General features: G+C 43.0%; 1 protein-coding gene and 1 pseudogene across 12 annotated transcripts in view; both read right to left on the bottom strand.

Moving 5' to 3' along the window:
- Window positions 1–27,368, bottom strand: part of LOC126582928 (NADPH-dependent diflavin oxidoreductase 1-like) — an 85,639-nt gene that overhangs the window by 2,761 nt on the left and 55,510 nt on the right. For 4 of the 12 annotated variants that reach the window (XM_050247158.1, XM_050247157.1, XM_050247159.1 and 1 more), the window contains 9 exons: window positions 13,797–13,848; window positions 11,963–12,270; window positions 11,454–11,552; window positions 10,574–11,068; window positions 10,252–10,401; window positions 8,017–8,148; window positions 6,795–6,842; window positions 6,208–6,683; window positions 5,011–5,790 (listed from right to left, as the gene is read on the bottom strand). The exons of 1 other annotated variant lie outside the window; for it this stretch is intronic. In XM_050247158.1, coding sequence (XP_050103115.1) covers window positions 5,158–5,790; window positions 6,208–6,683; window positions 6,795–6,842; window positions 8,017–8,148; window positions 10,252–10,401; window positions 10,574–11,068; window positions 11,454–11,552; window positions 11,963–12,263 — 2,334 coding nt within the window. In that variant the 5' untranslated portion in view covers window positions 12,264–12,270; window positions 13,797–13,848 and the 3' untranslated portion in view covers window positions 5,011–5,157. Of the gene's footprint in view, window positions 1–29; window positions 122–267; window positions 375–474; window positions 553–652; window positions 895–2,545; window positions 2,638–5,010; window positions 5,791–6,207; window positions 6,684–6,794; window positions 6,843–8,016; window positions 8,149–10,251; window positions 10,402–10,573; window positions 11,069–11,453; window positions 11,553–11,962; window positions 12,271–13,796; window positions 13,849–14,393; window positions 14,816–27,368 lie in introns of those variants that run through there. 7 more of the 12 variants (XM_050247161.1, XM_050247168.1, XM_050247163.1 and 4 more) reach the window with 5 other exon arrangements.
- Window positions 2,978–4,374, bottom strand: LOC126582483 (eukaryotic translation initiation factor 5B-like; annotated as a pseudogene).

The raw sequence follows: 27,368 nt of genomic DNA, 5'->3' as shown, positions 1-27,368 counted from the left end.
ATTTAAAAAAAAAAAAATCAAAATCGTACCCTGACGGGTGCTGATCGTCTCCCAAACCTCTTTGGACAATCGGGGTTGCCCCAAGGTCCAAAAGTCTCCTATCAAGCTTCTTTGCCACAAACTGCAAACCACAACTCGAACGTCACAAGCATATAAATTCCATATAAATTAACGGGTCAAAAAGCAACACCTTATATTCATCAATCATACAACAGGCTGCAACAAACAATCGTGCAGAAGATAAAGAAATGGCACAAAACAATATACATTGAATTTCTGGTATCCGGAATCACCCAATCCGAAAACAGCGTAACGGAGTCCCTCCAGCCATTGCCTAGTCAGATTTTTCTGCAGAAGATCTTTCCAAAACCCCTGCATACACATAAAGATGCAATCTTTTTCACATATTTAACCTTTATCAAATTACCCACAGGAAGTTAACTGAATTGCTAAGAAAAAGCAAAAGCTTTTTACCTTCATGGGATCAGGAGTATCTCCCTGGCCAGTGGTTGAAACAACAAAAATTACAGTGCCCTCTTGAGCTAGGCATCTCTGAGTAAAACAGAAAAATTAAAAAATTATTCTTCAGGTAATGCAATTATTGTTTTAATCAGAAGAATAACAAAATTGAATGCAAGGGAGGACTGCTTACGGCGTCGTATTGGTCCAGGGAGAGAAGGTGGACGGGGCAGCCTCTGCGCTCGGCTTCGCGGCCCACTCGCTCGGCGACGTCTAAAGCGTTTCCGGTTTGGGTGGCGTAGAGTATCAGTAGTTTCTTTCTCGCTCTCTCCTCCTCCATCTCTCTCCAAAGCTAACGAAGCTGCTGTGGATGGACGAGAGAGAGTCTCAGATTGTGTCGTCGTCTGTGCGGGAGTGATAATGGAACGGTGTCGTATGTGCTTGGTTAAGTAGGTTCATATATGAATTTGCGTCTATGACTATAGTTAAAAACTAATGCTTAAGAGTTTTGGCAACCTTGGTTTAGTGGTATTTCTCTTCACTTATAAGTGAAAGGTTTTAGGTTCGTTTCTTGACAAAAACGAATTTAAATCACATTATTAGTAGCTCATTGCGAGGCTAAGCACATCCCCTATCCTTAGACCTTTTATTTTTTTACAAGAAACGATAACATGATATTTCATTAATCATCACAAACAAATACAAGAGTGACATTGGGTACATAGCTCCACTGACCAATAAATTGATATGGAATGAATTTGCACAAATAGACAAATAAGAGTAAAACCCTAGTAGGCTACCACCAGTACAAATCTGTCACAATAAATGATGGACGCTACAGAGAAATGCTTAGTCATCGTTGAATAGGGAGGCCACATAAAGTCATCACGGTAGAGCGAGACAACATCAAGTCATCGTTGACAGGCGAGACTACATAACTCATAGTACACATGCAAAGACCAATCTAGCCAATACAACAACGCCACCACGGTGCTCGCCAGGCAACCTAAAACACAACTACACTACTTCGAGAAGGCATCCGCTAGTCAACTCAACACATTGGGGGAGAAGGCACTCATGCCAAGGCCACCTACAAATTCACCGGACTAGTGGGATTCCGGCATCCACACATCAAACACCATAATAGCTAGCCGTAACAGGCAGCGAATTCACCAGGTCCGAGACGTACAAGCCAAACTGCCAAATCAAGTTGAGCCGCACAAGCCGAGATGTACAAGCCGCCAGATCTGAATGCGCATGTCAGTGCAGCCACAAAAACCAGGCGAATAAGGTGACATCACCATGGAAACGAGTTAACGATGATGGATCCCACCTGCAACCATGAATCCAACTCCAAACTAAGAAATCGAGCGCCAAATCGAAGAAGAAATCTTGAAAGGGCATGACCCGAATCTGGGTATAAGACTTATCCATGGAAAACTGCTTACAAAATGGTGGGAGAGAAGCCCCGGGGGGGGGGGAGAAGAGGTAAGTAAAGGCTGAGAATGAGTGGTCGGCGTGAGGTCAGGGGAAAAGAAGATCGTGGATGGCAAGGGGGAAGAAGGCTGGGATGAGGAAGATGGAGAAAGAGGAAGGACTGAGGGCTAGGAGGAGAAAGGGAGAAGCTGCCATCGGCCCCAGCCAAAGCCAGAGGCCGGTAGTGATGAAGGTAGCCAACTAGGTTTTGTTGAGAGAGAGAGCTTTTGGAGAAAGGTTAGGTGCGGGACAACTAGTATAGATGATTAAACAATTTTCAAATTAATTAATTTTTTTATAGATAACATTTAAATGATCATAAAGATAATGAACAATTCTGATTATCATTATTGTATGATAAAACGATGACACAATAGTTAAGGACCAAAGTGTATCATCCCAACAATGGTGAAGATTTGTGCCTCGGATACAATCCAACAATTGAGTTTTACTAGCATCAACATGGCTTGTAACGCAGCAAATACTATGATACAGTATTTAATGTGATATAATAATTGTCTTTTGACAATAATGTAGGGGCAAAGAGTGTAATTTTGTAAAACATGTGTGGGTAAATTTTGACACACGATATATAGCATTCTTACATTACCAATTTAAGAATGCAGTCATGCTTGTCAAGAGAAAACTTCACAGGAGACATTCTGCGTGCCCTTTCAATCTGCAGCGCAATGTGATTCAAGTCTGAGAAAACCCCAGAGCCATGACAAACTGTATGCAAGGATGAGCTCAACAGAAATGACATACACATATCAAACATTCCTTTTTTAACATTAATATTGATTTTGGTTTAAAGGGATAGGCAAGAAAAAAAATAGTAAGAATTGCGACATGCCATTTGATAGAATCTGAAAACCTATCGGTCCGTACAAAGCACATTCTTTCTCCACGCTGTGCTCCGCAAGATTTGGTGCCTGTGGAAGCGCTCATGAAACAAACAAAACATATGATCAATAAAGCTTCATTGTCGAGGCTCCACTACTGTCTACATAAGATCAACTCTGCAAGAAATTAAGACAGCAAGTTAAAACTGACTAAGCACGAAACTTGGAATAAGCATCAAGGTAAGAATAGGTAAGAAATCAATTAAGAAATCATAGATCCCACAACTCCTGGAATAAAAACGAAAACCAGAACATGCAACAGAAGATTCTAACAATACATACATCCCTTTAACATGGAGATTAGTAACATGAGCAGAAAGTGTTGCACCGCGATCGAGCATCTCTTGGACAGCATTGAACGGGCAGAGACACCATTGACCGTGCAAGCATAACGTCCCTCAAGCGCCAGGAGGAGCGATAAAGAAAAGAAGAAAAAGATGATCAAATTAAAGGCCAGAAAATTGTGCAAAGCAATACAAATTCATAATGCACACAATAAATTCCAATATGTGCATGTAACTTACTCATTGTGTAAACTGAATACCATGATTAGAATAACGAGATTACGTTTAGAGATTAACGAAGCAGGTAGTCATACAAGTTGAATATCAAAGATTAAGTTCAGCATCAGTGGATGAAATTAAGCCTAAAGCAAGTTGAAATCGAGCTTATAAAAAGTTGGGGTTCCACCATAAAACCAATTGACAATATGAAGAGTAGCCCAACCTCTTATAAGGACAAACCTTGCAAGGGCTAAGAAGTTGGGGTTCCCTTTCACATGAAGTTCTTTCATTGAATGTGGTGTCAATAAAGCTCGAATTGTAGTAACAATAGGCCCTTGCATGCCGCAAACAACTATTTGATCTCCTTCATGAAGCACACCATTAACCAATACAATGCCAATTGTTGTCCCATGGCCTTCTGTAACCTTAACCATTTTACTGCTGAAAGTGAGTTTCTCAACCATAGTTTTCAGCGTCCACTGAAGCAATAGTAATAGCAAATCTGGAATCCCTTCACCGCCAGCGGCACTTGTAGCGAGCTTCATATTGGACTTATTTTGTACATCCTTAGATTGTTTCTTCATTGCTTTCACAATGGGTGCATTGCGGCAGGTTTTCCACCCGTAGAGTCTGTCCACCTTATTCAATGCAACAATGAATTCCGTATTCCGCATTTTAAAAAGATTGAGTGACCCTATTGTCCAAGGCTCTGAGCCATGCATAATGTCAACAACCAGCATAGCAATATCACATAAACCTGAACGCCGTGCCCGTAGGTGTCAATGACCAAAAGACCAAGGACCTTCATCTTCGCATCAGCTTTCAGTTCCTCGGTCCTCTCACGGATGTTCCCAGAAGAAAATATGTTGCTCCAATCTGTTATGAGTAATACCTCCAGCCTCACCTTCCTGAACATTTGAGCCTCGGATACAATCCAGCAACTTAGTTTTACCAGTATCAACATGGCCCATAATGCAGCAAATGGGAGAACAAAGGTTATTTCCACTTTTCCTTTGCAAGGTTTCTCCTTTCATTATTGTAGGATTCTTTTACCTTCACATCCTTACAGGCCCCTCACATGTTGTGAATTTTCAAGCCAAACACGTGAGCAACATGAATTGAATGATGTAAAGCATGTGTGGCCGTTGACCTTCACACGTAGGCCAATCTGCTCTCATACCATAAGAAAGTTGAGGTTCCACCATAAAATCGATTGACGATATGGTGAGTAGCCCAACTTACATATAAGTTCATGGAAGGTCAATCTTCCAATCAATGTGGGATTCATTATCAACACTTTTTACTTCTGTCGTCAACATAACTATCAAGTAGTTTTTTTCTTATTCTCACCATCCTGAGAGTTTGATTTTATTGGTTAAGGAACGGTTGTTTTCTTTATATCACGTGATGGATTACCATGTCCTCCGGTACTTTATTTATTGTGGCTCGACAGTGCCTACTGCCTTCCCTTTGTATGCCTGTATGGCTTAGTTTTGTTAGTCTCTTTATATATATTTTTTTCTACTTGAGATAACATTGTTGAACTTTTCCCCTTTTTGGGTTGCTTCAATCAAGTCATTTTATCGACCAAAAAATAGAGCTCATAGAGAGAGTTTGTCTTAGAAACAAACTCAAAATAGAAATTCACCAAAAAAGAAAACTCAAAAATATAAATTGAAGTTGGAATTTTCTTTTATGATCAAAGAACATACATTATTATCCAAGGAAAAATCACATTCGTAATGGGCCAAATACTAATAGAAAGCGCATACATTGGATTATCTTTACAAGTTTCTTAAAAAGTAGCAAATCCAAACTTAAGTAAAGACAACACTGGAATTCAACGACTTTTTATATGGTTTCTTATCAAATATTCCCCGCCCAAAAGTAGAAATGATTAACGCAACAAGCAGCGGAAATTGCATCCAGATGAAGGAGGCAATTGGAACGCTGGCAAGCAAAATGATTGGAATAACAATCGATGGTTTCCCATCAAGCATAATGTAAAGGGCACAAGAAAAGACAATCATCATGGTGGCGATAGATAAGAAGAGGGTGAAAAGGCCTATTATCATTTTTGCGGGCAAGGATTTGTGGAAATCATCTTCGGAATAACGTGATGTGAGAATGCCCAAAAACATGATAACCGAAGTTGTTGAAGAAAAGAGCGAGATTGCATCTGAAACTATAAATGTTGTGAATACCTTTTTAGTTAAGAATTTAGGAAGGCCTGTAGTTTCATCATTTCCACCCGGAACTGTGAATGATGCAGCAAACATTATGGTAACAATGAGAGCACCTACAACTGTACAAGAAGTTGATGTTTCCTTCATTGACTTTTCTGCCTCTTTTCCCATTTCTTTGTGATTCTCCATAAATATTTCTCGCGGTGTCATATTATCTCCGTTTACATGTTCACGATCCTTTGGATATGCATGGCTCTCCACCTCCTGCATTATTGGCGACAAAAGATATTTAGGGAAGTGACTATGAAATCCTTATCTCTTCATATTAATCCTTGAACATTTGGTCTTTGAGACACCACATAACCCTAAATCACTAGTTAAGTTACATAGGATGATAGTATAGTACGTAGTACATAATAATGTTTTTCTTTTTAATTTCAATATTTTCTTATCATGCTTGTTCACGTAGACAAGCTTTTACTTTTTTTTTAATTTTTATTTCTAAGTAATTCTGCATTCTCTGTTTTTTCTTTGAAATTGAATAAATAAAATAACAAAATAAGGGAGGGGAATAAGAGAAAATGAGAGTAAAACTATAGCCACAAAAATATGCATAAACAACATATAGACTAAATATAGGCACATATGTATATAGAGGTAGATTGACAGATAAATAGTCACCTTGAACCACTGTAGTTCTCTTTGCATTTGCAAAGCTGCACCTCGAATGTGATCAATCTGTGACAATGGGGTAATACTTGCCACTGTGTGTAGCATATTATTGCCAAAGTAATTTCTCCACCCTACATTGTCTTGTATTGGACCTTGGCTAGCATTGTTATCTTGTTCATGGAACAACTCATAGAGGACATAAATAAGATTATAAACTTTGTGGTGACGACATTCAGCGGCAATTTGGAACAAGCTTTGATAGTTTTTGCTCGTAATGAAACTTACAGGTATAGGAAATGACTCATCATTTAATTCATTTCTACAGAAATGAGTAATATACTCCACATGCCCTCGTTCTGCTGCAACGCACAGTGCTGCCTTAAAGGCCTTAGTTTCATGTGTATTTTTTGTGGCTTTACACATGAGAGGTAGAAACTGTTGGACCCGCTCGTGCATCAATTTCATCTCATATATATGATTGATTCCTAAGTTCATTCAAGAAAACAAATATAAAATTACAATTATTTTAAAATAATTTTAATTATTAATAAAACAATCATAAAAAAATCAATTAGCAATATGAATGCGTGACCTACCCAAAATTTTTTGAAGATTCGTCACTAGTCCTCGGAACAAACCCATTACTGCATTACAAGTCCAATTAGAAACACACATATATACCTACAAAATATATGTGCACGCGCACACTATTATTGAGAGAATATATGTTACAACTACAAAACAAGGAAACAGAGGATTGTTCTTTGCTTAATACACACAAGAGTAAGCCGAATCTCTTTCTGAGGAGGAATCCTCGAGTCAAAACGGTATGGCAAATCAGAGTTTGTGGTCCCAAGAAGTGCAATTGTAAGAGTCTGAACTCGAGTTAACAGGTTTGGCGTTCTAAACCTTTGTTCATTTTCCACGGTGACCAACCCTATGGGGTTTTCATGTTCGAGATTTTACTTTTGAAGAATTATGTTTACTGCTTCTTTTTTTTCTAAATTAGATTTATATTCAGTTTCCCTTCTTTTTAATGCGGAGATCGATATCATGTCCCCTCGTCCTTTCGGTTTTTCAAAGAAACTACAGGCATGATGAATTGGCCTCCTACTGGTTTCCAATTATCAAAAGAAAAACACGTGTTTATATGACTATCTGAAATAATATGTTTGGAAATTTTGTGTTATAGGAAGGGTAATGTTAGGGAGATTAAAATTTTAAACTAAATGATGTGAATATTAATGATTGAATTATTATTTAAGTACTAATTAATGTGTTTATTTCATATTTGTGACACATCATTTAGTTTTCAAATTTGGTTTAAAATTTTGATCACCATAACATTTAATTGTGCTTTATATATTATTTTATTACAATGCGTTGTCAAGTTGTTAAGTTTTGTTACAAGACCGGGCCAACTTAGAATAGTAAATGGCTCAATCAAAACCGCTTGAGCTTGGTATCAAGCTTGAGTTTTTTAAGCTCACTCTAGCTGAGCTCGAATCACAAGAAAGTCAAGCCTGGCTTGAGCTCCAAAAAAGTTAAATAAATCAAGCTTGAGCAGTGTGATATTTCGTTTTGTCAACTTACTTGTAACATTTTGTTCCTTGGTTGGAGATGGAAGCAAATATAGTCATGTACTGTTTATTAAAATATTAATTTTTTGAAGGATCACAGGGTTAAAACGAGTCATCTGACCAGCCTTCGGTTGGAGATAAACTTATTTATAACCCTAAGTAGGAAATATGGAATGAAGATGAACAAATTACCATGGCATTAACAAAAGCCAAATTGCATTGCAGACATGTAAAATACCTGAGGAATTGAGATGCCTTTGATTCTCATTTTGGTTTGACAGAGGCCCTTGATTCTCTTTTTGGTTTGAGAGATGCCTTTGATCACTCTGGTCACTTTCCTTAATGGGAAGAAGAGGTTTTATGCGTATACCTATCAAGATAAGAACACAAGCCCAACCATTAATTCAAGGAAATATTCTTATGAAGCAAGTTTTGTATGTTAATTATGTATTCATGCATTACTTGTAACTGAATAATTACGTAACATGAGAACGTTACTTGTTATCAAACTGTTGATTCGTTTAATACGTATGAATGACTAAACAATTTTCAATTTGATTGTTGTTTTGTAGAGATGACTTTCAGATAATTATTAATTAAAAATATGAACAACTTCGATTGTAACATTTTACGATAAAAATCATTATTTACAATAACAAAAAAAAATCATTATTTACAATTGGGTGAATAAGGAAGTGCACCCACAAGTTTACATGAAAATTATTCGCAATAGAATTACCCTTATCTTTATTGTCGCAAAGTAAAGACATGAATTTCAAAATTCATTAGGCTCTCCAAAATTTGAAGTCAAAAGTCATATTTGATTTTAGGTGTAACCCAAGATTTAAAAGTGGGACTCTACCTTAAAAAGATGCAAAATTGTATTTCAGTCAAGTTGGAATTTGAGTAATAATTGTAAGGGATAATTACATTTTACATCCTCAAAGTTTGATTTGATTTTTTAATGAGCCATGAGGTTTCAATTTTCTCACATTACACCCTAAAATTTTAAAATTGTATCAATTTACACATTTTGTATATTTGAATGTCTAATTATTCATTAAATTGATCAGTTTTTTAGTCAATGTGTTGTAAATGCTAATTACATATCAATTCAATTGCGGGTTTCATGCTCACCATGTCATCAAAATTAACAAAGATTCAAATAACTCGTTAGACAAAAGGTGTAAATTACTACGATTTAAAAACTTAGGGAGCAATGTGAGAAAATTGAAACCTCATGATCCATTTTGGAAAGGGTTTTTAGTGGTATTTGAAATTGACCTAACTCATCATTGTGGTCATAAATTTCAAAATTGGTCAATGTTGTACTTAAAATTGAGTGTCACGTATCAATTTGATCATTTCGTTAGAATTATGTCACTTATTATGTTAGTGTGCTGACATGGCACACATATGTGGTCTACAAGTCTAATAAACAGTGCCGCATGGATTATACAAAACAATTCATTCTTTTAAATGAGAAAAATAAAAATAAAATCTCGACAACCGAGCCAACAACTGTCACATCTCGGCCCGGGGCGGATCACTTCCTGGGCCCGCTCCATCACCGTAGCACGATATTGTCCGCTTTAGGCTTACCATTCCCTCACGGTTTTGTTTTTGGGAACTCACGAGCAACTTCCCAGTAGGTCACTTCCTGGGCCCGCTCCACCACCGTAGCACGATATTGTCCGCTTTAGGCTTACCATTACCTCACGGTTTTGTTTTTGGGAACTTACGAGCAACTTCCCAGTAGGTCACCCATCCTGGGAGTGCTCTGGCCTCCTTCTCACTTAACTTCGGAGTTCCTACGGAACCCGAAGCCAGTGAGCTCCCAAAAGGCCTCGTGCTAGGTAGGGATGGGAATACACATTTAAGGATCACTCCCATGGGCGATGTGGGATGTCACAATCCACCCCCCTTAGGGGCCCGACGTCCTCGTCGGCACACTCGCGGCCAGGGTTAGGCTCTGATACCAAACTGACACACCCCGATCCTAGAATCAAGGCGTGACTGCCAGCACGCCTTGATTCTAGGATCGGGGTGTGTCAACAACCAACAGCATAGATCAAATCTTTTGCACCTAAAATGGGTGTCGCCTCTCTACGGCCTCAATCATTGATTGACATGTGCTTATAAACTTAACTTTTATTAACTTCGTCGTCATAAACTTATTATGTGTCAAACAATGAGTAAGGCCACACCTATTTTGGTCGCAGAAGATTTGATCTTGAATCCAGCAAAAGCCACAATAGATTTTGAACTAATAATGGTGTTCAAGGAGAAAGAAAAAAGAAGAATTGGGATACCGATGTGTAACCCTAGTCACTAGACCAATTTTACAAAAGTGGACTATTCCTAATTGTGAATCACAAAATTGAACTTATATCAAGTTTTTTCATTTAGAAAAATTTCAGTTACACAAAATATGATGAGAAAATAAAAAAGCAATATTGTAATTTGTACTAACCATAATAGATCAATTTTTCCCATAAATTGAGTCGGCTTCCACTTAAAAATGCTGAACGGTTATTGGCCAATGTTGCTAAGGGAATATCCCCATTGTAGTCTTTAGCCACAGCCAATTGTGGGTAACGTTGAATCAAATCCCACACAATATCTGTATATAATCGAAGTGTGAAAAGAAAAAAAAACCACTATAAGTATGCAGAAAAAAAAAATTGTAACACAAAAAAAAAAAAAAATTCACACAGGAAAAGATTGACATTAAAAATAGGTCATGTTTGAAACTCGACCAGTATGTATTGCAAGTATGCAGAGAAAAATTGTACCAAATCTCCTGCGAAGAAAACCGAGAGAAATGAGTTCAGCACCATCGACAACTCTTAGTGTTTCACGAGTGAAGGAATAGAGATAGCGAGCCATTCTTTCCCCTTTTTCCTTCCACTCAGCGTGGATAACTAGAGGGTTCTGGGTGTCATCATCAGGTAAATTTGTAAGTAAATTGTGGTTCTTTGCAACCATTCGTTTGGCTACTTCAACCATTTCTGGATTTTCTCTTACTAAATGATACAGAGCTGTATAACCATGGATATCTTGTATTTCCAAGTCTTCCTTTTCCATTAAGTCCACCAACTCTTCTATATTGCGCACGCTGCACTTGCTTAACCTTTTGACTGCGAAGTGAAGGGCCGTACCGTTAAAAATTCTTGCACTTCGTAATTGGCGATGTTGGCGAAGAAACTTGATCGCTTTATCCCAATCTTTAGACCCCACATATTTGACGAAAGTTTCATGGATATTGTTGGCATTGCTCTCATCGTGTCCTGCCATGTTTAGCAATTGCTAACTTTCCCATACTTGAATGAAAATAATTAAATACAATTTGAAAACAAATGGGAAATTCTGCGGCAGATGAACTAAAAGAGAATGGATTAATAAAGCTGTTAGTAGCAGTCCTGCATTTCTACCTAATGGACAAAACCAAATAATTCAAAATACGGAAGAGAAAAGGTTATATAATTTATATAACAGAGATTCTAATTCTAATATCACCGAAGTATTTTGTGATAAACTCCACACCTAGTAATAGGTGCTTGATTAAGTAAAAGACACTACCGGTGTTGATAGTGGTGAGCCAAGTTAGGCTTAAACTTTCTATCATTAAATAGATGTCTTAATTTGTTAGGATCAAGGTATATACATATATACCTCCAGTGTGCCCTTCTTCCATTGCCAACTCTGGCCTAGCATCACGATCAGTCGGAGTCGGAGTCGGAGTCGGATACGCTTGAAGAATTGTCCTCTTATCTGAGAATGAAAATCTTGATGTTTAGATGATAGATGCCATTCAATTCCTATTTTTCTTTTTTATTTTTGTCGAATTCAATTCCTTTTTTTCCTTTTCATCCCTTCGTCCAAATTCCTACATTTAAAAATAGTACTGAAGAAATAATTGTTGTGCGTACTGAGATAATCTATAATAATTACAAAATATTCCTCCTCAAATCAGAATAGATCACCTCCAATGTATAACCACTGCCCTATGTTTATCAGCTTTTCTATTTTCCTTGAACTTTTCATGCATGTGAGAATGTGAAGATCAAAGAATTCTAAAAATGAGAAATCTTGCAAGGGATCATAAGAGGTTGGTCTACTTGTCATATTGTCAATTGATTTTACAGTAAAGTCTCAACTTTCTTCAATATATACTTACGTACCTATTTCATCTGATGATTGATTATATCGATTATATCCAAGTTTAAAATTTTCAGACAAGGTATCCCATGCGTCTTTGGCCGAGTCTAGGTCCTTTATAAGTTTATACGTATCATCCCCGCAAGAATTCTTGATTGCATATAAGGCTTTGACATCCTTCTTCCTCAAAGCCTCGTTTTCAAAGTCATAGGTGTGTTCGACAATGTCCCAAAGATCTTCGGCCAGCAAGTAGCTCTCAATCCGAGAACTCCAACTTTCATAGTTTTTACGGTTAAGAAGTGTAGGAACAATTGGAGCTGTCATGTTCAATCTGTCCATTCATTCAACCAGATTTTATGTTAGTCGAGCATATGTGGAAGGAAGAAAGAAAAAAAAGCAAATGTTTCATAATTTTAAATAAGAAGCCCTACAAGAACTAGTGACAAACACCACCATTTCTATATATCGGGGTACAAAGAAATAGTAGAATATATTCAATCTCGGTCAAATTATGACCATGTGGATTAAAAAGATTTAAATAATAAAAAATAGTTATGTATAAGGAAAACTAATGAAAAAGGTTTGAATACTTTAAGTTTTAATTATAAGAACAAAATAAAGGGTAAAGTGAATAGTATCAGGATTGACTTTTTAGTGTAAAAATGTGATTTTTCGTTAAAGTAAATAGTACCGGGTGTTTTTCGTTAAAGTTCATTTTTGTATAATTATAAACTTAAAAAATAGAAAAAGAAAAAACCATATTCTTTCTTCCCGTCCCACCGATCAACCACTACAGCCCCCACCCCACCTCGCCCCACATGTAACCGCAACCAAACACACCCAAGCTGCTTTGCAATCCCCTCCGTCTCCATTTTATTTTCATCGATCGACGAAGAGTTTCCAGTCCCCACCTCCATCGACGCCGCAAAAATCACTATCCGGCCGACACGACAAGATCTCAGAGAACGGCACGTTGTGAAGAACGACAACGTTTCCTCCTTCGTCTTCTCATCACCGCGGCTAGGTCCAAGCCGTACGATGGGTCTTTTCTTCTGTGGTGGTAGTGCAGTCTTGAGGGTTTGAGCTGGAGAGGCTGAGCTGATGGAGTTTCAATCTTTCAGACCGGTTACTTTGTTTATGTTATGGGTAATTTTGTACAAAAATATAGAGACCCAAATGTAGTTTTAAGTGAGGGGTAAGGGGTTTGAATGAATCTGCTAAAAAAATGTTAATTTTTACGAATGCGGATTGAATTCAAGGAATTCAATTGATTTGCGTATTGAAATTAAGAAGGTGCCAGCACATTTAAAAAAGAACGGAATTTGAGATTGTGCAGGCTTGAGGAGGGGTTTGAGACCTTAAGTGGGGTGGTTGTGTTGTCCATTTCAAATTATCTTTTTATTTTGAATCATCTATCCATATGGCAATATTTTATTGAACATATGGAATTCAAATATGTGCCAGAGAAGTGGATAACAAAATTTTTGGCAAAATTATTACAGACCAACCACGTTAATTTAAGGCATTTATTTTCAAGATTTACATTGATCAAATTTCCAATTTAAGGACTATATGTGATAAAAATCCATTACAACAACTTGTCTGATAATACATTTTAATTAAACAAAGTTGAAATAATAAAAACTAACACTGATTAAACTCTAATTTTATTTCTGACTAAATCGATTATTAAATCATCTTTTTCATTTTTTTGGTTCTGGTACACCATAAAAGTTAACAACGCATAAATACCATAAATAAACATCATAAATTACTTACAAGAGCGACAAAAATGAAGTTTTTAATAAGCATAAAGAAAACGAAAAATGAAGATAGAGAAAAGGAGAATAGTAATACCTGTCAGTGCATCCTCCTCACTACAAAACCTTGTTGTACTCAACACTCATCACTGCAGAACAACAATCCATCATATGAATTATCAAAAAATTGCATGCAGCGACAATTATTAAAAACAAAAAACGAAAAATCAAATCTCTAACACATGAAGGCCCATGCAAGATCTGAAAATATACAATTCAGATCACAAAAAATATGAACTCAAACCGAAAAGAAAAAAAAAATCAGATCTAAGGCGGTTTGGAAAAACCCAAATCTGATCTGAAGCAAAGAGGAAGACAGAGACAGAGAGAGAGGGATTGTTGGTGATGCATAGGTGGTGTTGGTGATGGTGGGTTTTTGTATCTGCGGGAGATAGAGAGAGACTCGGTGAAGAGCCTTCGTGAGGAAGAGAGGGAGTGAGAGAGAAAAGGGTGACGAAGTGTGAGAGAGAGGATTGTTTTGTTTGAGAGAAAATGTTTGGTGTGGGGCAAATTACAGAAAAGAAAAAGAACATAAAAAGCCCTTGAAGATATCTGAAAGATAAAGCACAAGAACAAGAAAATATTTGCATAGGAAACAGGAAAAGTTAGCACCAAGGCACAACGTCTCGAATACATTTTGTTAACGACACTGATCTTCGGTGTCCGAGTTTCAAAGCCCGCCGATAATGTACTTCGGTGTCTGCAGTGTGTAAAAAACGGTGTCCTATAGCTACTTAGCTAGAATTCTAGTAGTGAAGCTTTGGTCTTTGGTTTTTCTTCTACATGCACGCCCTTCCTCTTTTCAGTTCCCACTGCCCAACCTATTCACCACCGCCAGAATTCTCACCGGCGAAAAAAAGAATGCAAAATAGGTTTCTGAATAAACTGCCCACCATGACCTACTAGCCGACCAATCTTTCAGTTCAACAATTATAGGGAGTGATCTTGTTCATGTGCATTTGAAAATGTATACAATGAAATATATGCATAATAGCTGTCGAAAGGAAAAATACGTAAGAAAAAAATAGAAAACTGTAACTCAAACTGCTCAATCACCTCTTGTTTGGGCCCAAAATAACAAGTTTGGGCCGAGGGAGGAATCACTCTCGGCCCGGGAAGCCGTACGGCGAAAGGGTCATGGAGCGTTCAGCTCATGGGCTTCCGAGCCTAGGTCGGTTAAATCAGAATGCAAGTCGAGTCCTAATACAATAGGGACTCTCGACGAGATCAGTAAACTAGAAGGCGAATCCGGCTCAGTTAAGGACTAGATTCGTAGTCCTAGCAGAGATAGGACTGATCGAGGTAATGTTAATCCAGAGAAGGGAACCTAGTTCGAATAGGATTGGAATTCGGACTCGGTGTTCTGCTACTATAAATACAAGACATTCAGCAACGGGAAAGGCCCCACAAATCAATACAAAATTGCCCTGCGCAAACTCTCACAACTTGTGATTTTTCTTTTTCCTTTTTCGCTAACACATCTTCCGTTGGCATCAACAGCAATGTGGAAGCAACCGGTGATATCTTAAGTCGGCATAGATAGCTCTGTCACCGTAGAGTCAGTCGGTCTCGCAGTATCTTCCGTTGGCATCAATAGCACTGCTGCGAGAACGATTGATTACCTATCCAAGTCTCGGTCGAGAAGGGTTTCTAAATCCTTATTGGTCGAGGTCATCTCATCAGCCTTCTCGGCGAAGTGAGGTGTTACAGTTATTACATTCGGCACATTGAAAGCCGAATTTGATTTTGAACTTCGTAAGAATAGTAACCTTGTCTTCAGGTTCGAGAACCCAAGAGGCCGAGACGTGTTCCTTTCTCGGCCGCAATCGCAAGACGCAGAAGTCAGTAGCGCGACCCAACGCAACATCAACAAATTTACTCCTCGGCCGAGCTCGGCCGACGAGTTGGCACGCCCCGCATTCACCGAAGGACGTAGTTAGCTCATTAATTACTCGGCCTGCGCGCCACGTAGGCTTTGTAGTTTCTAGGGTCAACATTTTGGCACGCCCAGTGGGACCCAGTGCTAAACTACGAAGTTCATGCCAATTGAAACACGATCGGTAAAAAAGAAAACCACTATGGGAAAGTCGATAGCTGATTTGCCGAATCAAAGCACGGGACAAAGTGTGCCACAGGCGCAGAATCCCCTTAGCGCCGTGACACCTGAGTCCACGAGTGCGACCCGCCGAGAAAGAGAAGTTAATCTCGGCAGTCAACTCCGCGATCCAGAAGTCCCTAACAGGAACACCTGCATTCTCACTGAAGGGGTAGTAGAAGAGTGTGACGAGGATGATGGTGAAGGATCTGATCCACCAACAAGGTCGTTTCTTCAAAAGCGACTGGACGAGCAGTCTCGGTCAGTCGAGCAGACGTTTAGTCGAGGCATTGACAAGTTGCATGACGCGATACTCAGTTCCAATGACCGACAAACCAGGCTGCTCGAAATGTTGGTTAGTCAAGTTGGTGGCAGCAGGCCTTTCGATCTTCGCCAACCTTGTTTACCAGGAAACAACCCGGTACCGATTGTACCGGCCGAGCCTATTCCTGCCCCGCTCAAACCAATTAACTTGGAGAAAGGAGGAGGGTCGAATAGTAGGTCAGACGGGACCGACCAGAGTGTCGAAGCAACACCTGTTGATATGACCGAAGTTCAGCGGATGATCGACTCGGCCATGAAGAAAGGGCCGAAGTTTCCCAAGTTTATTCATCCGTACCCAGCTTACGTGGAGACGTTTGGATACCCGAAGGGTTTCAAGATCCCAGATTTTAGTCTTTTTGCTGGTGAATCGTCCCTGTCTTCATTGGAGCACGTGGCTCGTTTCACCGCGCAATGCGGAGATGTTAATAGTGATTTCCATAAGTTACGGCTGTTCAATTTTTCATTGACCGGCTCGGCGTTTGCTTGGTACATCAATCTCCCGCCTAATTCCGTCCAAAACTGGGAGGAGTTGGTCGAGAAGTTCCACGAGCAGTTTTATCGGTCGGGGATGGAGATGTCAGTCTCTTCATTAGCACGGATGGCTCAAGCATCTGATGAGTCACCAATGGATTATCTTACCAGGTTCAAATCAACTAGGAATTGGTGCCGAGTGCCTTTACCCGAAGTCGAATTTGTCAGGCTTGCTTTGAATGGCCTTGACGTCGAATACAAAAAGAAATTTTTGGGGGCAAATTTTCAGGATATGTACGAATTGGCCCAACATGTCGAGCAGTATGATTATTTGCTCCGCGAGGAAAAGATTTCGAAGACTCCAACTCGGGGAACGATTTACAAGAACCCTACTGTCAATTATGCATCAACCGAGGATGAATGTGTTAGTGTGGATGCGGCTGAGATAGTAATAGATAAGCCATACATTTGCAAGGCATTGACTCAGGTTGATTCTAGAGAAGCCAAAAGTCGCTCGGCCACTGAAGGAACATCGAAACCGTCAAAGGTTTATACTTTTGATATTACCAAGGCTGACGTAATTTTTGACCAACTGTTATCAGCAAGAATCATTAAGCTTCGGCCCGGTCATAACATTCCTAAGGCCGAAGAGCTTAAAGGAAAGGTGTATTGCAAATACCACAATTCGAGCAAACACACGACAAACAATTGCGTCGTATTTCGTGATAACGTCCAAAGCTGGATTGATAATGGCAAATTGAAGTTCCCCGAGAAGAGGATGAGTGTTGATACTGATCCGTTCCCCACGGCAACAGTAAACATGGTCGACGCGTACCTACCCAAGGACAAAGGGAAAGGCAAGGCTGAAGTGGTTGAGACACAACGCCCGCGGAATCAGAATGTTCGGCCACGTTTCATGGTCGATTTTCGTTCAAATAAACTACCTACGGCTTTAACGGGGCCCGCTATTGTCAAACCTATGATGGATTATAGCACCGACGAACATAGTGGGACGGCGGTTTTGTGCAGGAAATGTAGAGCGAAGGTCGACAGTGAACCAGAGGAGAAGCCTTCTTCGCAACCCGTGGCCGTAACTCGGGAAAAGATAGCCAATGAAGGCCAACATCATGGGGTTTTTGGGAGGCTCGGTCCTAAAGTACGGATGGAAGAGACACCCCCGGTCAGGCGGCGCCTCGATTTTGATGCTTCATTTTATGATGATGATTACTATAAGCGTAATTCTAGCAGTTCAGGATCATCACGGAGTCAAAAGACCTTCAAGCCTCCCGAGCCTAGAGATCAACGTTGGTATACATACCATTCTTCGAAGGGCGTCTACACCGTGTTGTCCAAATCTCAGAAACGCCGGCATCAACGGATAGATTGCATGGCTCGCCGACAAGCAGCCCAAGAAACTTCGGCCCCTAAGTGGCGGCCGAAGGATACAGTTGCCACTGAGGAGGAGCGACCACCTCCAGCAATTATGACAGAGTTGGCTCAGGGGAAACGGCTGGTCGATCAAGACGTCGAGACCATGTTTGAAGAAGCTGATAAACGGATCAAACTTCTCATTCGACCAGGGGAAATGAAGGCACGTCTTGAACATTTCAGGCAAGAGGCCGAAAGCAAATTATCCCCGCTAGTTATACAAGAGCCTTTGGTCAAAATTCGACGGAATTTGCATCCCCCGTTCCTTGGGGAGTCTTTGGAGTATATGCGAGAATTTCATAAGAAACATTCGGCCAACGATTTGTATGGTTTGCCGAAGGCATGTCAGGACACCATTGATCTTGTCCTGACTTGTCCGGATGCTGAGCGGATCATCCAGAAAACCTCAGATCCAGGATTGAAAGCAAGGTTCCAGCACATACGAGAAGCTCGTGTTTTTGGATTTGAAGTCGACCCGTATACCGATATCGATGTCGCTGACCTTCCTTTCTCGCTGGAGGACCTTCAGTATTTACGGTATCACTTTGAAGTATTTTCGGCGGTTTCTCTCTTCGGCCTTACGACCGATGAAATCGCATGTATTGCCCGTTTGGATGCTTATCTTGACACTAGGGATGCTCGGCTACACTACCAGAAGCAGGTTCAGGTTTTGACCCCAAGTTCATTATCAATCTCGACCTTACCTGAGGCGGTCACGCAGAACCAACAAGTGGCCGAAGCGGCTCCGCCGAGTGACATTATTGAAGAAGGGACGGAAGAATCTCGTTGTCCGACTCTGACGATAACTGAGTCCGTAGTCGCCGACCAACCGAACGAGGAATGTCTTGACCAGTTGGGCCCGTCAGTCCTGGATAATATGGAAATCAGTATGGTCCATGTGTTACCTGCCGATTTTCAATCAAGCACGGCTCAACCAAATTTCCTCGATGGGGATGTGGTTGCTGAGGAACCCGGCTATGTTGATTTCGTATCAATTGCTGAAGGCGAGCCAACAACAAAAGATGATAGTCTAAAGGCTGCTTTGGCCGAATTGTTCCCTCGTTTATCATCGGCCAAGCTTCACCATTTAAAGCCATTGTATGTAACGGCACACATCGAGGGATATCCGGTTTCTAAAGTTTTTGTCAATTGTGGAGCTACTGTCAATATCATGCCCCTGAACATCATAAAGGCCTTACGCCGTTCAAATGACGAGCTTATTCCGTCAGGAATCACAATGAGTAGTTTTGTTGGCGACAAATCCCACACCAAAGGTGTGCTTCCGTTAACTGTGAATATTGCCGGTCGCACCCATATGACCGCTTTTTTCGTGGTTGATTCCAAAACCGAGTATAATGCACTGCTCGGCCGAGATTGGATTCATCAAACCAGTTGTATTCCTTCCTCATTGTACCAAGTGCTTGTCTTTTGGGACGGCAAATCGGTCACTGTTCATCCGGCCGATAGCCAGCCCTTCGAAGCCAACATGATTCAAGCACGGTATTATGACGATCACGTCGGCTATATTACGTTGCAAGGCTTCAATGAAGAGGGACGGCCGACTCGGATTTCCGTTCAGAAAGTTATCGAGGTTGGCGCCGAGACTGTCCAGCAGGATTCGGCGAGACTCGGATTAGCTAACTTCCTCCCCGAAGCCGATGTTTGACACCGATCGGGAAGCACGTAGGGCCGCGGTTTCATCTACTATGGAACGACTGCTGGCCCATTGGTATACGATATCTAAACAACCAAATTCGGGCGTCAACCTCGTCGAGTTCCTTGCTGAGGGAGATAATGGGCCTGTATTATCTTTTGATGAAATTCGAGCCGCCCCGGCCGAGCTCGAAGATCATCGGCCCCTCGTTAAGGACCCTTTGGAAGAGATTAATGTTGGGACGGCCGATGACCCACGGCTTTTGTTTATTAGTGCGTTACTCCCCCAACGAATGAAAGACGAGTTTCGTACCTTGCTTACGGAATTCAAAGATTGTTTTGCTTGGAGTTATCATGAAATGCCCGGCTTAGATCGTACTCTGGTCGAGCATGAATTACGTATTAAGCCCGGGTTTAAACCTTTCCGTCAGCCACCTCGTCGATTCTCGACCGAAGTACAACTCAGTGTCAAGGACGAACTAGTTAGGCTTTTGAAAGCCGGATTCATTCGGACAGCTCGATATGTCGAATGGTTGGCAAATATCGTTCCTGTATTAAAGAAAAATGGTGCATTGCGCATCTGTACCAATTTTCGCAATCTGAATCTGGCAACTCCCAAAGACGCGTATACAATGCCGATTTCAGATCTGTTAATCGACGCCGTGGCGAATCATGCGATCTTCTCCTTTATGGATGGACATGCCGGGTACAACCAAATATTTATTGCCGAAGCCGATGTGCACAAAACTGCTTTCCGTTGCCCGGGGGCACTCGGCACTTACGAATGGGTTGTTATGCCATTCGGCCTCAAAAATGCCTGCGCCACGTACCAACGGGCGATGAACACCATCTTCCATGATTTAATTGGTACCATCGTCGAAGTTTACATCGACGATGTTGTCGTCAAATCTAAACGCCAACGGACACATCTGGACGATCTCCGACAGGCTTTCCTTCGCATGCGTCAGCACAACCTCAAGATGAACCCTGCCAAGTGTGCCTTTGGTGTCTCGGCTGGGAATTTTCTTGGTTTTCTCGTACATCATCGGGGAATTGAAGTCGATGAGAATAAGGCACGTGCAATCGTCAGTGCTCCACCACCGACTACGAAGAAACAACTGCAGTCCTTACTCGGCAAGATAAATTTTCTCCGCCGATTTATAGCTAACTCGGCAGGAAAAATGAAAGCGTTTTCCACGCTTTTGAAACTTAAGGACTCGGATACATTTGCGTGGACGATCGAGCATCAGGCGGCATTTACACAAATCAAAGTCTCCCTTACAACGCCACCTGTTCTTGTTCCACCTCGGTGCGGTAAACCCCTCAAACTATATATTTCGGCGGCTGAAAAGTCAATCGGCTGCCTCCTTGCCCAAGACAATGATGCCGGGCGAGAGCAGGCTATTTTTTACCTCAGTCGAAATCTTAATCCACCGGAGATCAATTATTCCGCCGTGGAGAAGCTCTGTCTTGCCGTGTTCTTCGCCGCCTCTAAACTCCGGCATTACATGCTTCCGTCGGTCACACAAGTCATTGCCCAGACCGACGTCATCTGGTACATGCTTACCCGGCCGATCGTAAAAGGGAGAATTGGGAAGTGGACGATGGCGTTGTCCGAGTTTAGCCTACAATACGTGCCTCAGAAAGCTGTCAAAGGCCAAGCATTGGCCGATTTCCTGGCTCACCATCCTTCCCCCTATGGTTTTGGGGACACCGATGTTGAAATCGGCATGGTGGAAGCACGTGACAACTATTGGACGATGTATTTTGACGGGTCCAGTACTTCATCCTCGGCCGGCGTTGGAGTTGTCATTCAATCTCCTAATCATGATCGTTGGTATTTTTCGCTTAAGTTGGATTTTGACTGCACCAATAATCAGGCCGAATATGAAGCCTTAATCATCGGCCTTGGCCTCCTTCATGACTTGCGGGCCACCCGTGCCCTCGTCCTCGGTGACTCTGAACTTGTGATCAACCAACTTAATGGATCTTTTCGATGCATGAGTTGTACCCTGGCACCCTACCACATGGTTGCCAGCTATTTGGCCGAGTCCTTTGCCGGTATTACGTTCGAGCATGTTTCCCGGATCCATAATACCGACGCAGATGAACTGGCTCAAATTGCCTCTGGTGCACAACTCCTGGGGGGCAAGCTAGGCCGAGAAATACCGGTGCTATGACAATTATACCCGGCCTTGGTCAACCAGCAAATCCTCCGGCGCAACGATGTAATACGCACTCGAGTCATGTCTTTACCTTCGTTGTTAGACCGACAAGATACTATAGAGGTCTGCACCGTCGAGGCAACACCAGATGATTGGAGAAAACCCATTATGCAGTACCTTGATAATCCCAATGAAAAACATAGTCGCAAGACACGAGTTCACGCCACGAACTATGTCATGTACCAGAACGAGTTATATCGAAAAGGGGAGGATGGATTACTACTGCTATGCCTCGGCCCCCAAGAGGGTGCTCGGGCGATCTCGGAAGTTCATGAAGGGATTTGCGGAGCTCATCAATCCGAACGTAAAATGCGATGGCTACTCCGACGACACGGCTATTTTTGGCCGAAATTACTGAAAGATTGTATCGAGTTTGCACGAAGATGCGTCCAGTGCCAAATCCATGGGCCTATACAAAAGGTCCCGGCCGAATCATTACATTCGGTCATTAAGCCATGGCCGTTTAGAGGATGGGCCATGGATGTAATCGGCAAAATCACGCCGACTTCTGGAGCTGCTAAGCATGCATGGATAATAGTCGCAACGGATTACTTTACCAAATGGGTCGAAGCAAAATCATATGCCGAGTTAACATCTAAAGAAGTTTGCGATTTCGTGGAGGAACACATTGTGACCCGGTTCGGTGTGCCAGAAACGATCATAAACGACAATGGAACAATCTTCACAGCCGAAAGGTTTAAGGAATACACGGCCAATTTGAAAATTCAGCTGGAACAGTCCACACCGTATTATCCACAGGCGAATGGGCAGGCCGAGGCAAGTAATAAAGTGTTGATCGGTATCCTCAAAAAAATAATAAAAGAAAGGCCTGGCATGTGGCATTTGAAGGTGAACGAGGCATTATGGGCATACCGAACGTCGCCCCGGTCGGCGACTGCGACAACCCCATACGCATTAACCTACGGACACGATGCAATGCTACCAGTCGAGTTGAGCATAAATTCGTTGCGATTAATTGAACAAAGTAGTTTGTTTAGCGCCGAATATAGTCAGTCCATGAGACAGGAATTAGAAGATTTGGAAGAAGCACGACTTGACGCTTATAACTTATTAGTGGCGAAAAAACAGATTGCCGAGCGAGCCTATAATCAAAAGGTGCGACAGAAAACATTCGGCGAGGGTGAGTTAGTGTGGCAAACGGTGTTGCCCGTAGGAATAAAAGATCCTAGGTTCGGCAAGTGGTCGCCGAATTGGGAAGGGCCGTTTATTGTGCATAAGGTATATGGAAAAGGGGCATATCATCTTAAAGACCGAACCGGTGCGGTCCACAGATTACCGATTAATGGGAAGTTTTTGAAGAAATATTATCCAGTCACATGGGAAATGCGGGAATAGTAAACCAGTCCATTAAAATTGATAAGTATTTACAAAATGAGTAGGTCGGTTGGTTTACATTCAGATACATTTAAGGAGAAGAGGGAAGAAGAGTGCTGAGCAGGGCCTTCAACTCCAACCACCGCACGTCGGCCATGATAACCTCAGCTTGCCGGTTCTTCTTGTCCAGCTTCAACCGCTCGACCCGCTTTATTGCAGCCACGTATTCAGTAAGGCGATCCTTTCCGCCCGATTCAAAGTCTCTAGCAAGCTCGGAAGCAATGGCCGACCGACGTTTTGCCAGTTCGGCCATCTGACGATCGAGCTCGGCTAGTACTTCTCCTTTTGCCCTCAGATCATCGATTTTCGAGCGAAGAGTGTCTTGAACGGCCGTGGCAGTCTGTAGATCCTCTTCGGCCTTTAGAGCAGTCTGGAAGAGACTAAATGTCTCCCGAACCCGCTCCAAGGCAGACGACGCCTGAACGATGGCATCTTCACTTAGGCGACCGTCGGCCCCAAGATCGTTCAGACATACGCCAAGCTGATCAAGACCATTGCGCTCTAGCACTTGGGACGCGGAGAGCGACAAAACTTCCCGCAGCTGGGTTAAAGCGTTTGGATCGGCAGCTTCAGTTGGAGCGGCCGAAGGGCCGGACTCTGCAGTTGTGCTGGAGAGGAGGGCTTTGAATTCGACCTCCCACGAAACCTGCATGTACAAACAAGGTTAGGCTTAAAGAAAGTCATGACAAGAATAGCAAGAAGGTTTCGTTGTTTTTTAACCTGCCGAGAGGAGACCTCGGCCATGTCCCCAGGATCGTTGCTCGAACCTAAAGAACTCAATGGCCGAGCCCAGTGTCTTAGATTGCTTCTCAATTCACACGGCCGATGGAGGTTATCTACGTTTGATGGCCACTGAGGCGGCCAAGAAATATAAATAACGCCCTTCGGCACGTAGAATTGACGGTGAAAAGAATGTAAGGGCACCTGACATTTAGTATTGTCTTCGTTTAGAATTCTAGAGCAGAAAAACAATCAAGGAAAGACGGTAGAAGATACTTACGAAGGCCGAGGTAACATCCTGTGGAGGGATATGGAAGCCCTGGTCTTGAGGATGGACGGGCGATTCCGCCGTCGCCTCGGGTTCCTCGAGTGGACGTTTGCCGCGGTCGGCTGCAGATGGGTCGACCGGAACGGCCGTTTCGAAGGAGGCAGGAACATCTTGATCCTGGGAAGGAGCAAGGGGATCGGCCGCCGCCGTCGGCTCCTCGATTGGGCGCTTGCCACGATCAGCCGTGGAGGGACCGGCTTGAACCACCATCTCTGACTTTGGGGGAGGTTACCGACGAGAGTGAGGGCGATCTGCCAGCGGGACCTCGTCGCTCCCTTCACTCTCTTCCAGGATGAAGACCGAGGGTTTTGGATTTTCAGGGGCTGCTCCCTTGGTCGCAGAGGCCACCATTTTTGGAATAGGTGCCTCCTCGACGGAGGGAGGCAGAACTGGTGTACCAGCCCCAGAGACAGGTCGCGGTCGACCTGTCTCTGCGGCCGGGGCAGGCTGTTTCTCGATCGAGGGTTGAACAACGGCGGGAGAAGGGGAAACACTGGGAGTTGTCGCCCCTGTAGTTTGACTGGAGATGACATGGATCTCCCGTGCGCCCTTCTTTGCTAGTTGTTTTACCCGCTTGGCAGGCGGCGGAGGCTCGATGGCCGGCTCGGCCTCTCGGCGAGGTCGTTTGGTTGGCACGGCCCGAACAGCAGTTTTAACCCTTTTAACCAGGGCCGATTTTTTCTCGACCGTGGCCGCGGTAACAGCTTCCGTCTTTCTCGAAGGCCGATTCCCTGAGAAGATAAGAACAATTCAGTAAGGCAAATCAATATGCAAGGTTGGAAGGAACCGGCGATAAATGAAAATTACCTTGAGTTTGGGGAGCCGATGCCCTCTTAGGACGATCACCAAAGAGTCTGTTTAGCACCTCTTCGACCGGAGCACCAAAGAACTCCTGAGTGTAATTTTCCCACCATTCACCGAAGGTGTCAGTGCAATGGGTTTCGGGGGTGGTCGGTCGAAGACGGAATTTTTGACAACGCTCTTGGAACTCCCTCACAGCCGTGTTACATTCCGTCTCCGAGGAACGGGGCTCACGTCCTCGGCTTAGGAGCGTTCGGGAGGAGAGAATGGGGACGGGGCAGCCCTGAAGATAGCCGAGTTGTCGGGCAAGGAAGTTCGGATGATATACTTCCCAACCCGACCGTTTCCCGTCACAGCCGAGAGGGAGGTCACGAACAAGCACAAACGACCCCCAGGTCTGACGAAGATCTGCTTCTTCCTCTGCGCCCCATGTAGAGGTAGGCAGCTTGATGGAGGAAGGATAGTCTCGACGACGACATATCAGGAACTCATCGTTGGAGAAGTCGTCGAGAGCAAAGAGGTACCGAAATACCTCTTCGGCTTGATGGGGAGGTATCGGTCGAGAGGCCAACTGAGGTCCAAGCGCCTCCGTTGATGAGAAGTCAGCTATGGCCGGCCGAAGAGAGACGAAATACACTTGTAACCAGAGCTAGAAGACCCAGAGGGGACCATTCTGGTGTGGGTCGACCTTGTGGAGGGTTGTTTCGGCCAGGCAGCGGAAGAGTTGGGCGAGAATGTTGGAACTCAGTGCCAGGACGTGACCACTAGCCAGGGCTTCGGCTACCGTCATGTTCTCGACCAAACACTTGTTTGACTTGGTACAACAAATATATTTGTTGTACCAATAAAAGAGGAAGGCTTCATGCTCTCCTTCTCGCAGGTCCTCTTCTCCTCGGCCGGCGAAGTGAAGGTAGAGGGTGTTGTAATTACAGAAGTTCTTGTGGAGCTTCTGAATGTCTTCCTTCGACGGGATGTGACCGTCACGGTTCAGGGTCTCGAAGGCTCGACGGTCGAAAAGCGTCTTCAGATCAATATTCGACGGGTGCCTAGAAAGAGTCGCGTCGACGGGGATCCCGGTTGCCGAAGTCCCCAGAATGGCGATGATATCCAGGACGGTGGGACCAATGGGACCAAGGGGAAGAACCATTGTGTTGGTGGCCGAACACCAGAAGCACAGAGCGGCTAAGAGAAGCTCCTTGTCGAGGACGACATCCATGGACGAGAGGAGGATGGCGTCGTAGATGCCGAGGGCCTTCCATTGATCGCCAAAGAGCCGTTCCATTCGAACGACCCAGGCTGCCCAGGTTGTGGTCGTCGAAGGCCAGGAGCCCTGGGATTTCGCCGCGTCCCATCGCGACCATTCAAACCCTTGAAACAAGGGTGTTAGGCAGTGCTCCTGGAGAAGGCCGGTGATGGTCGGCGGTATTGCAGCCTTGAAGAGAGGACCCAGGATCTGGTGCTGAGTGCTCATGTCGTTTTCAAACCGTATAGTCTTGATCGAGCTCCGATCAAGAATCTTCTGATGCTGGTCATATTCCTTGGAAAGCTTGGAGATGAAGGACGCCATTATGAGAAAGAATCACGGCGTAAAAGGATTTTCTGGGTTGGGGGTTTGAAGACGAAGACTTGGAATAAAGGAATGCACTAGAGAGCAATGGCAAGGGATTTCAGAAAATTTTGGAAGCGTAAAGTACAAATGAGAGAATTTCGGTATTTATAGAGTTGTGGAGGGAAGAGCAATCGTTCGAAATTCAAAACAAAGGACAAAATCGACCGGAGGAATCGTTGATCATGATGAACATTTGGGAAATACGGTTGAGAAGACCGACGGTTTTAGGTTTTGGGGGCGCACGATCGCGTGTGACGGCGAAGTTAATGACGAAAGACGGTTCGACGCCTGCACGATGACAGGTGGGCTCACAGACTGAGGTAGTGGCTCGCGGATTGAGATAGTGGTCATAATGGCAAGACGGTTCGGGCAGACGCATGCTTCAGACGTCATTATTGGGGATTGGCCATGTTAGAGGATGCCACGTGGCGAGTGATTTAGCAGGATCAAGATCGTGCGATCATGTTCAATAAATGCGCCTTGGAACTCGGGTATTAGGATTCTGAGTGATAGATTCGCTTCTTCAAGGCCGAAACTCGGCCGAAGGTTTCAGGCCGAGG

This window comes from Malus sylvestris, chromosome 9 (genome assembly GCF_916048215.2).
Source record: "Malus sylvestris chromosome 9, drMalSylv7.2, whole genome shotgun sequence".
NCBI lineage: Eukaryota > Viridiplantae > Streptophyta > Magnoliopsida > Rosales > Rosaceae > Malus > Malus sylvestris.
Note: the sequence above shows the minus strand (reverse complement) of the source record. Positions and strands in the feature narration are given on the sequence as shown.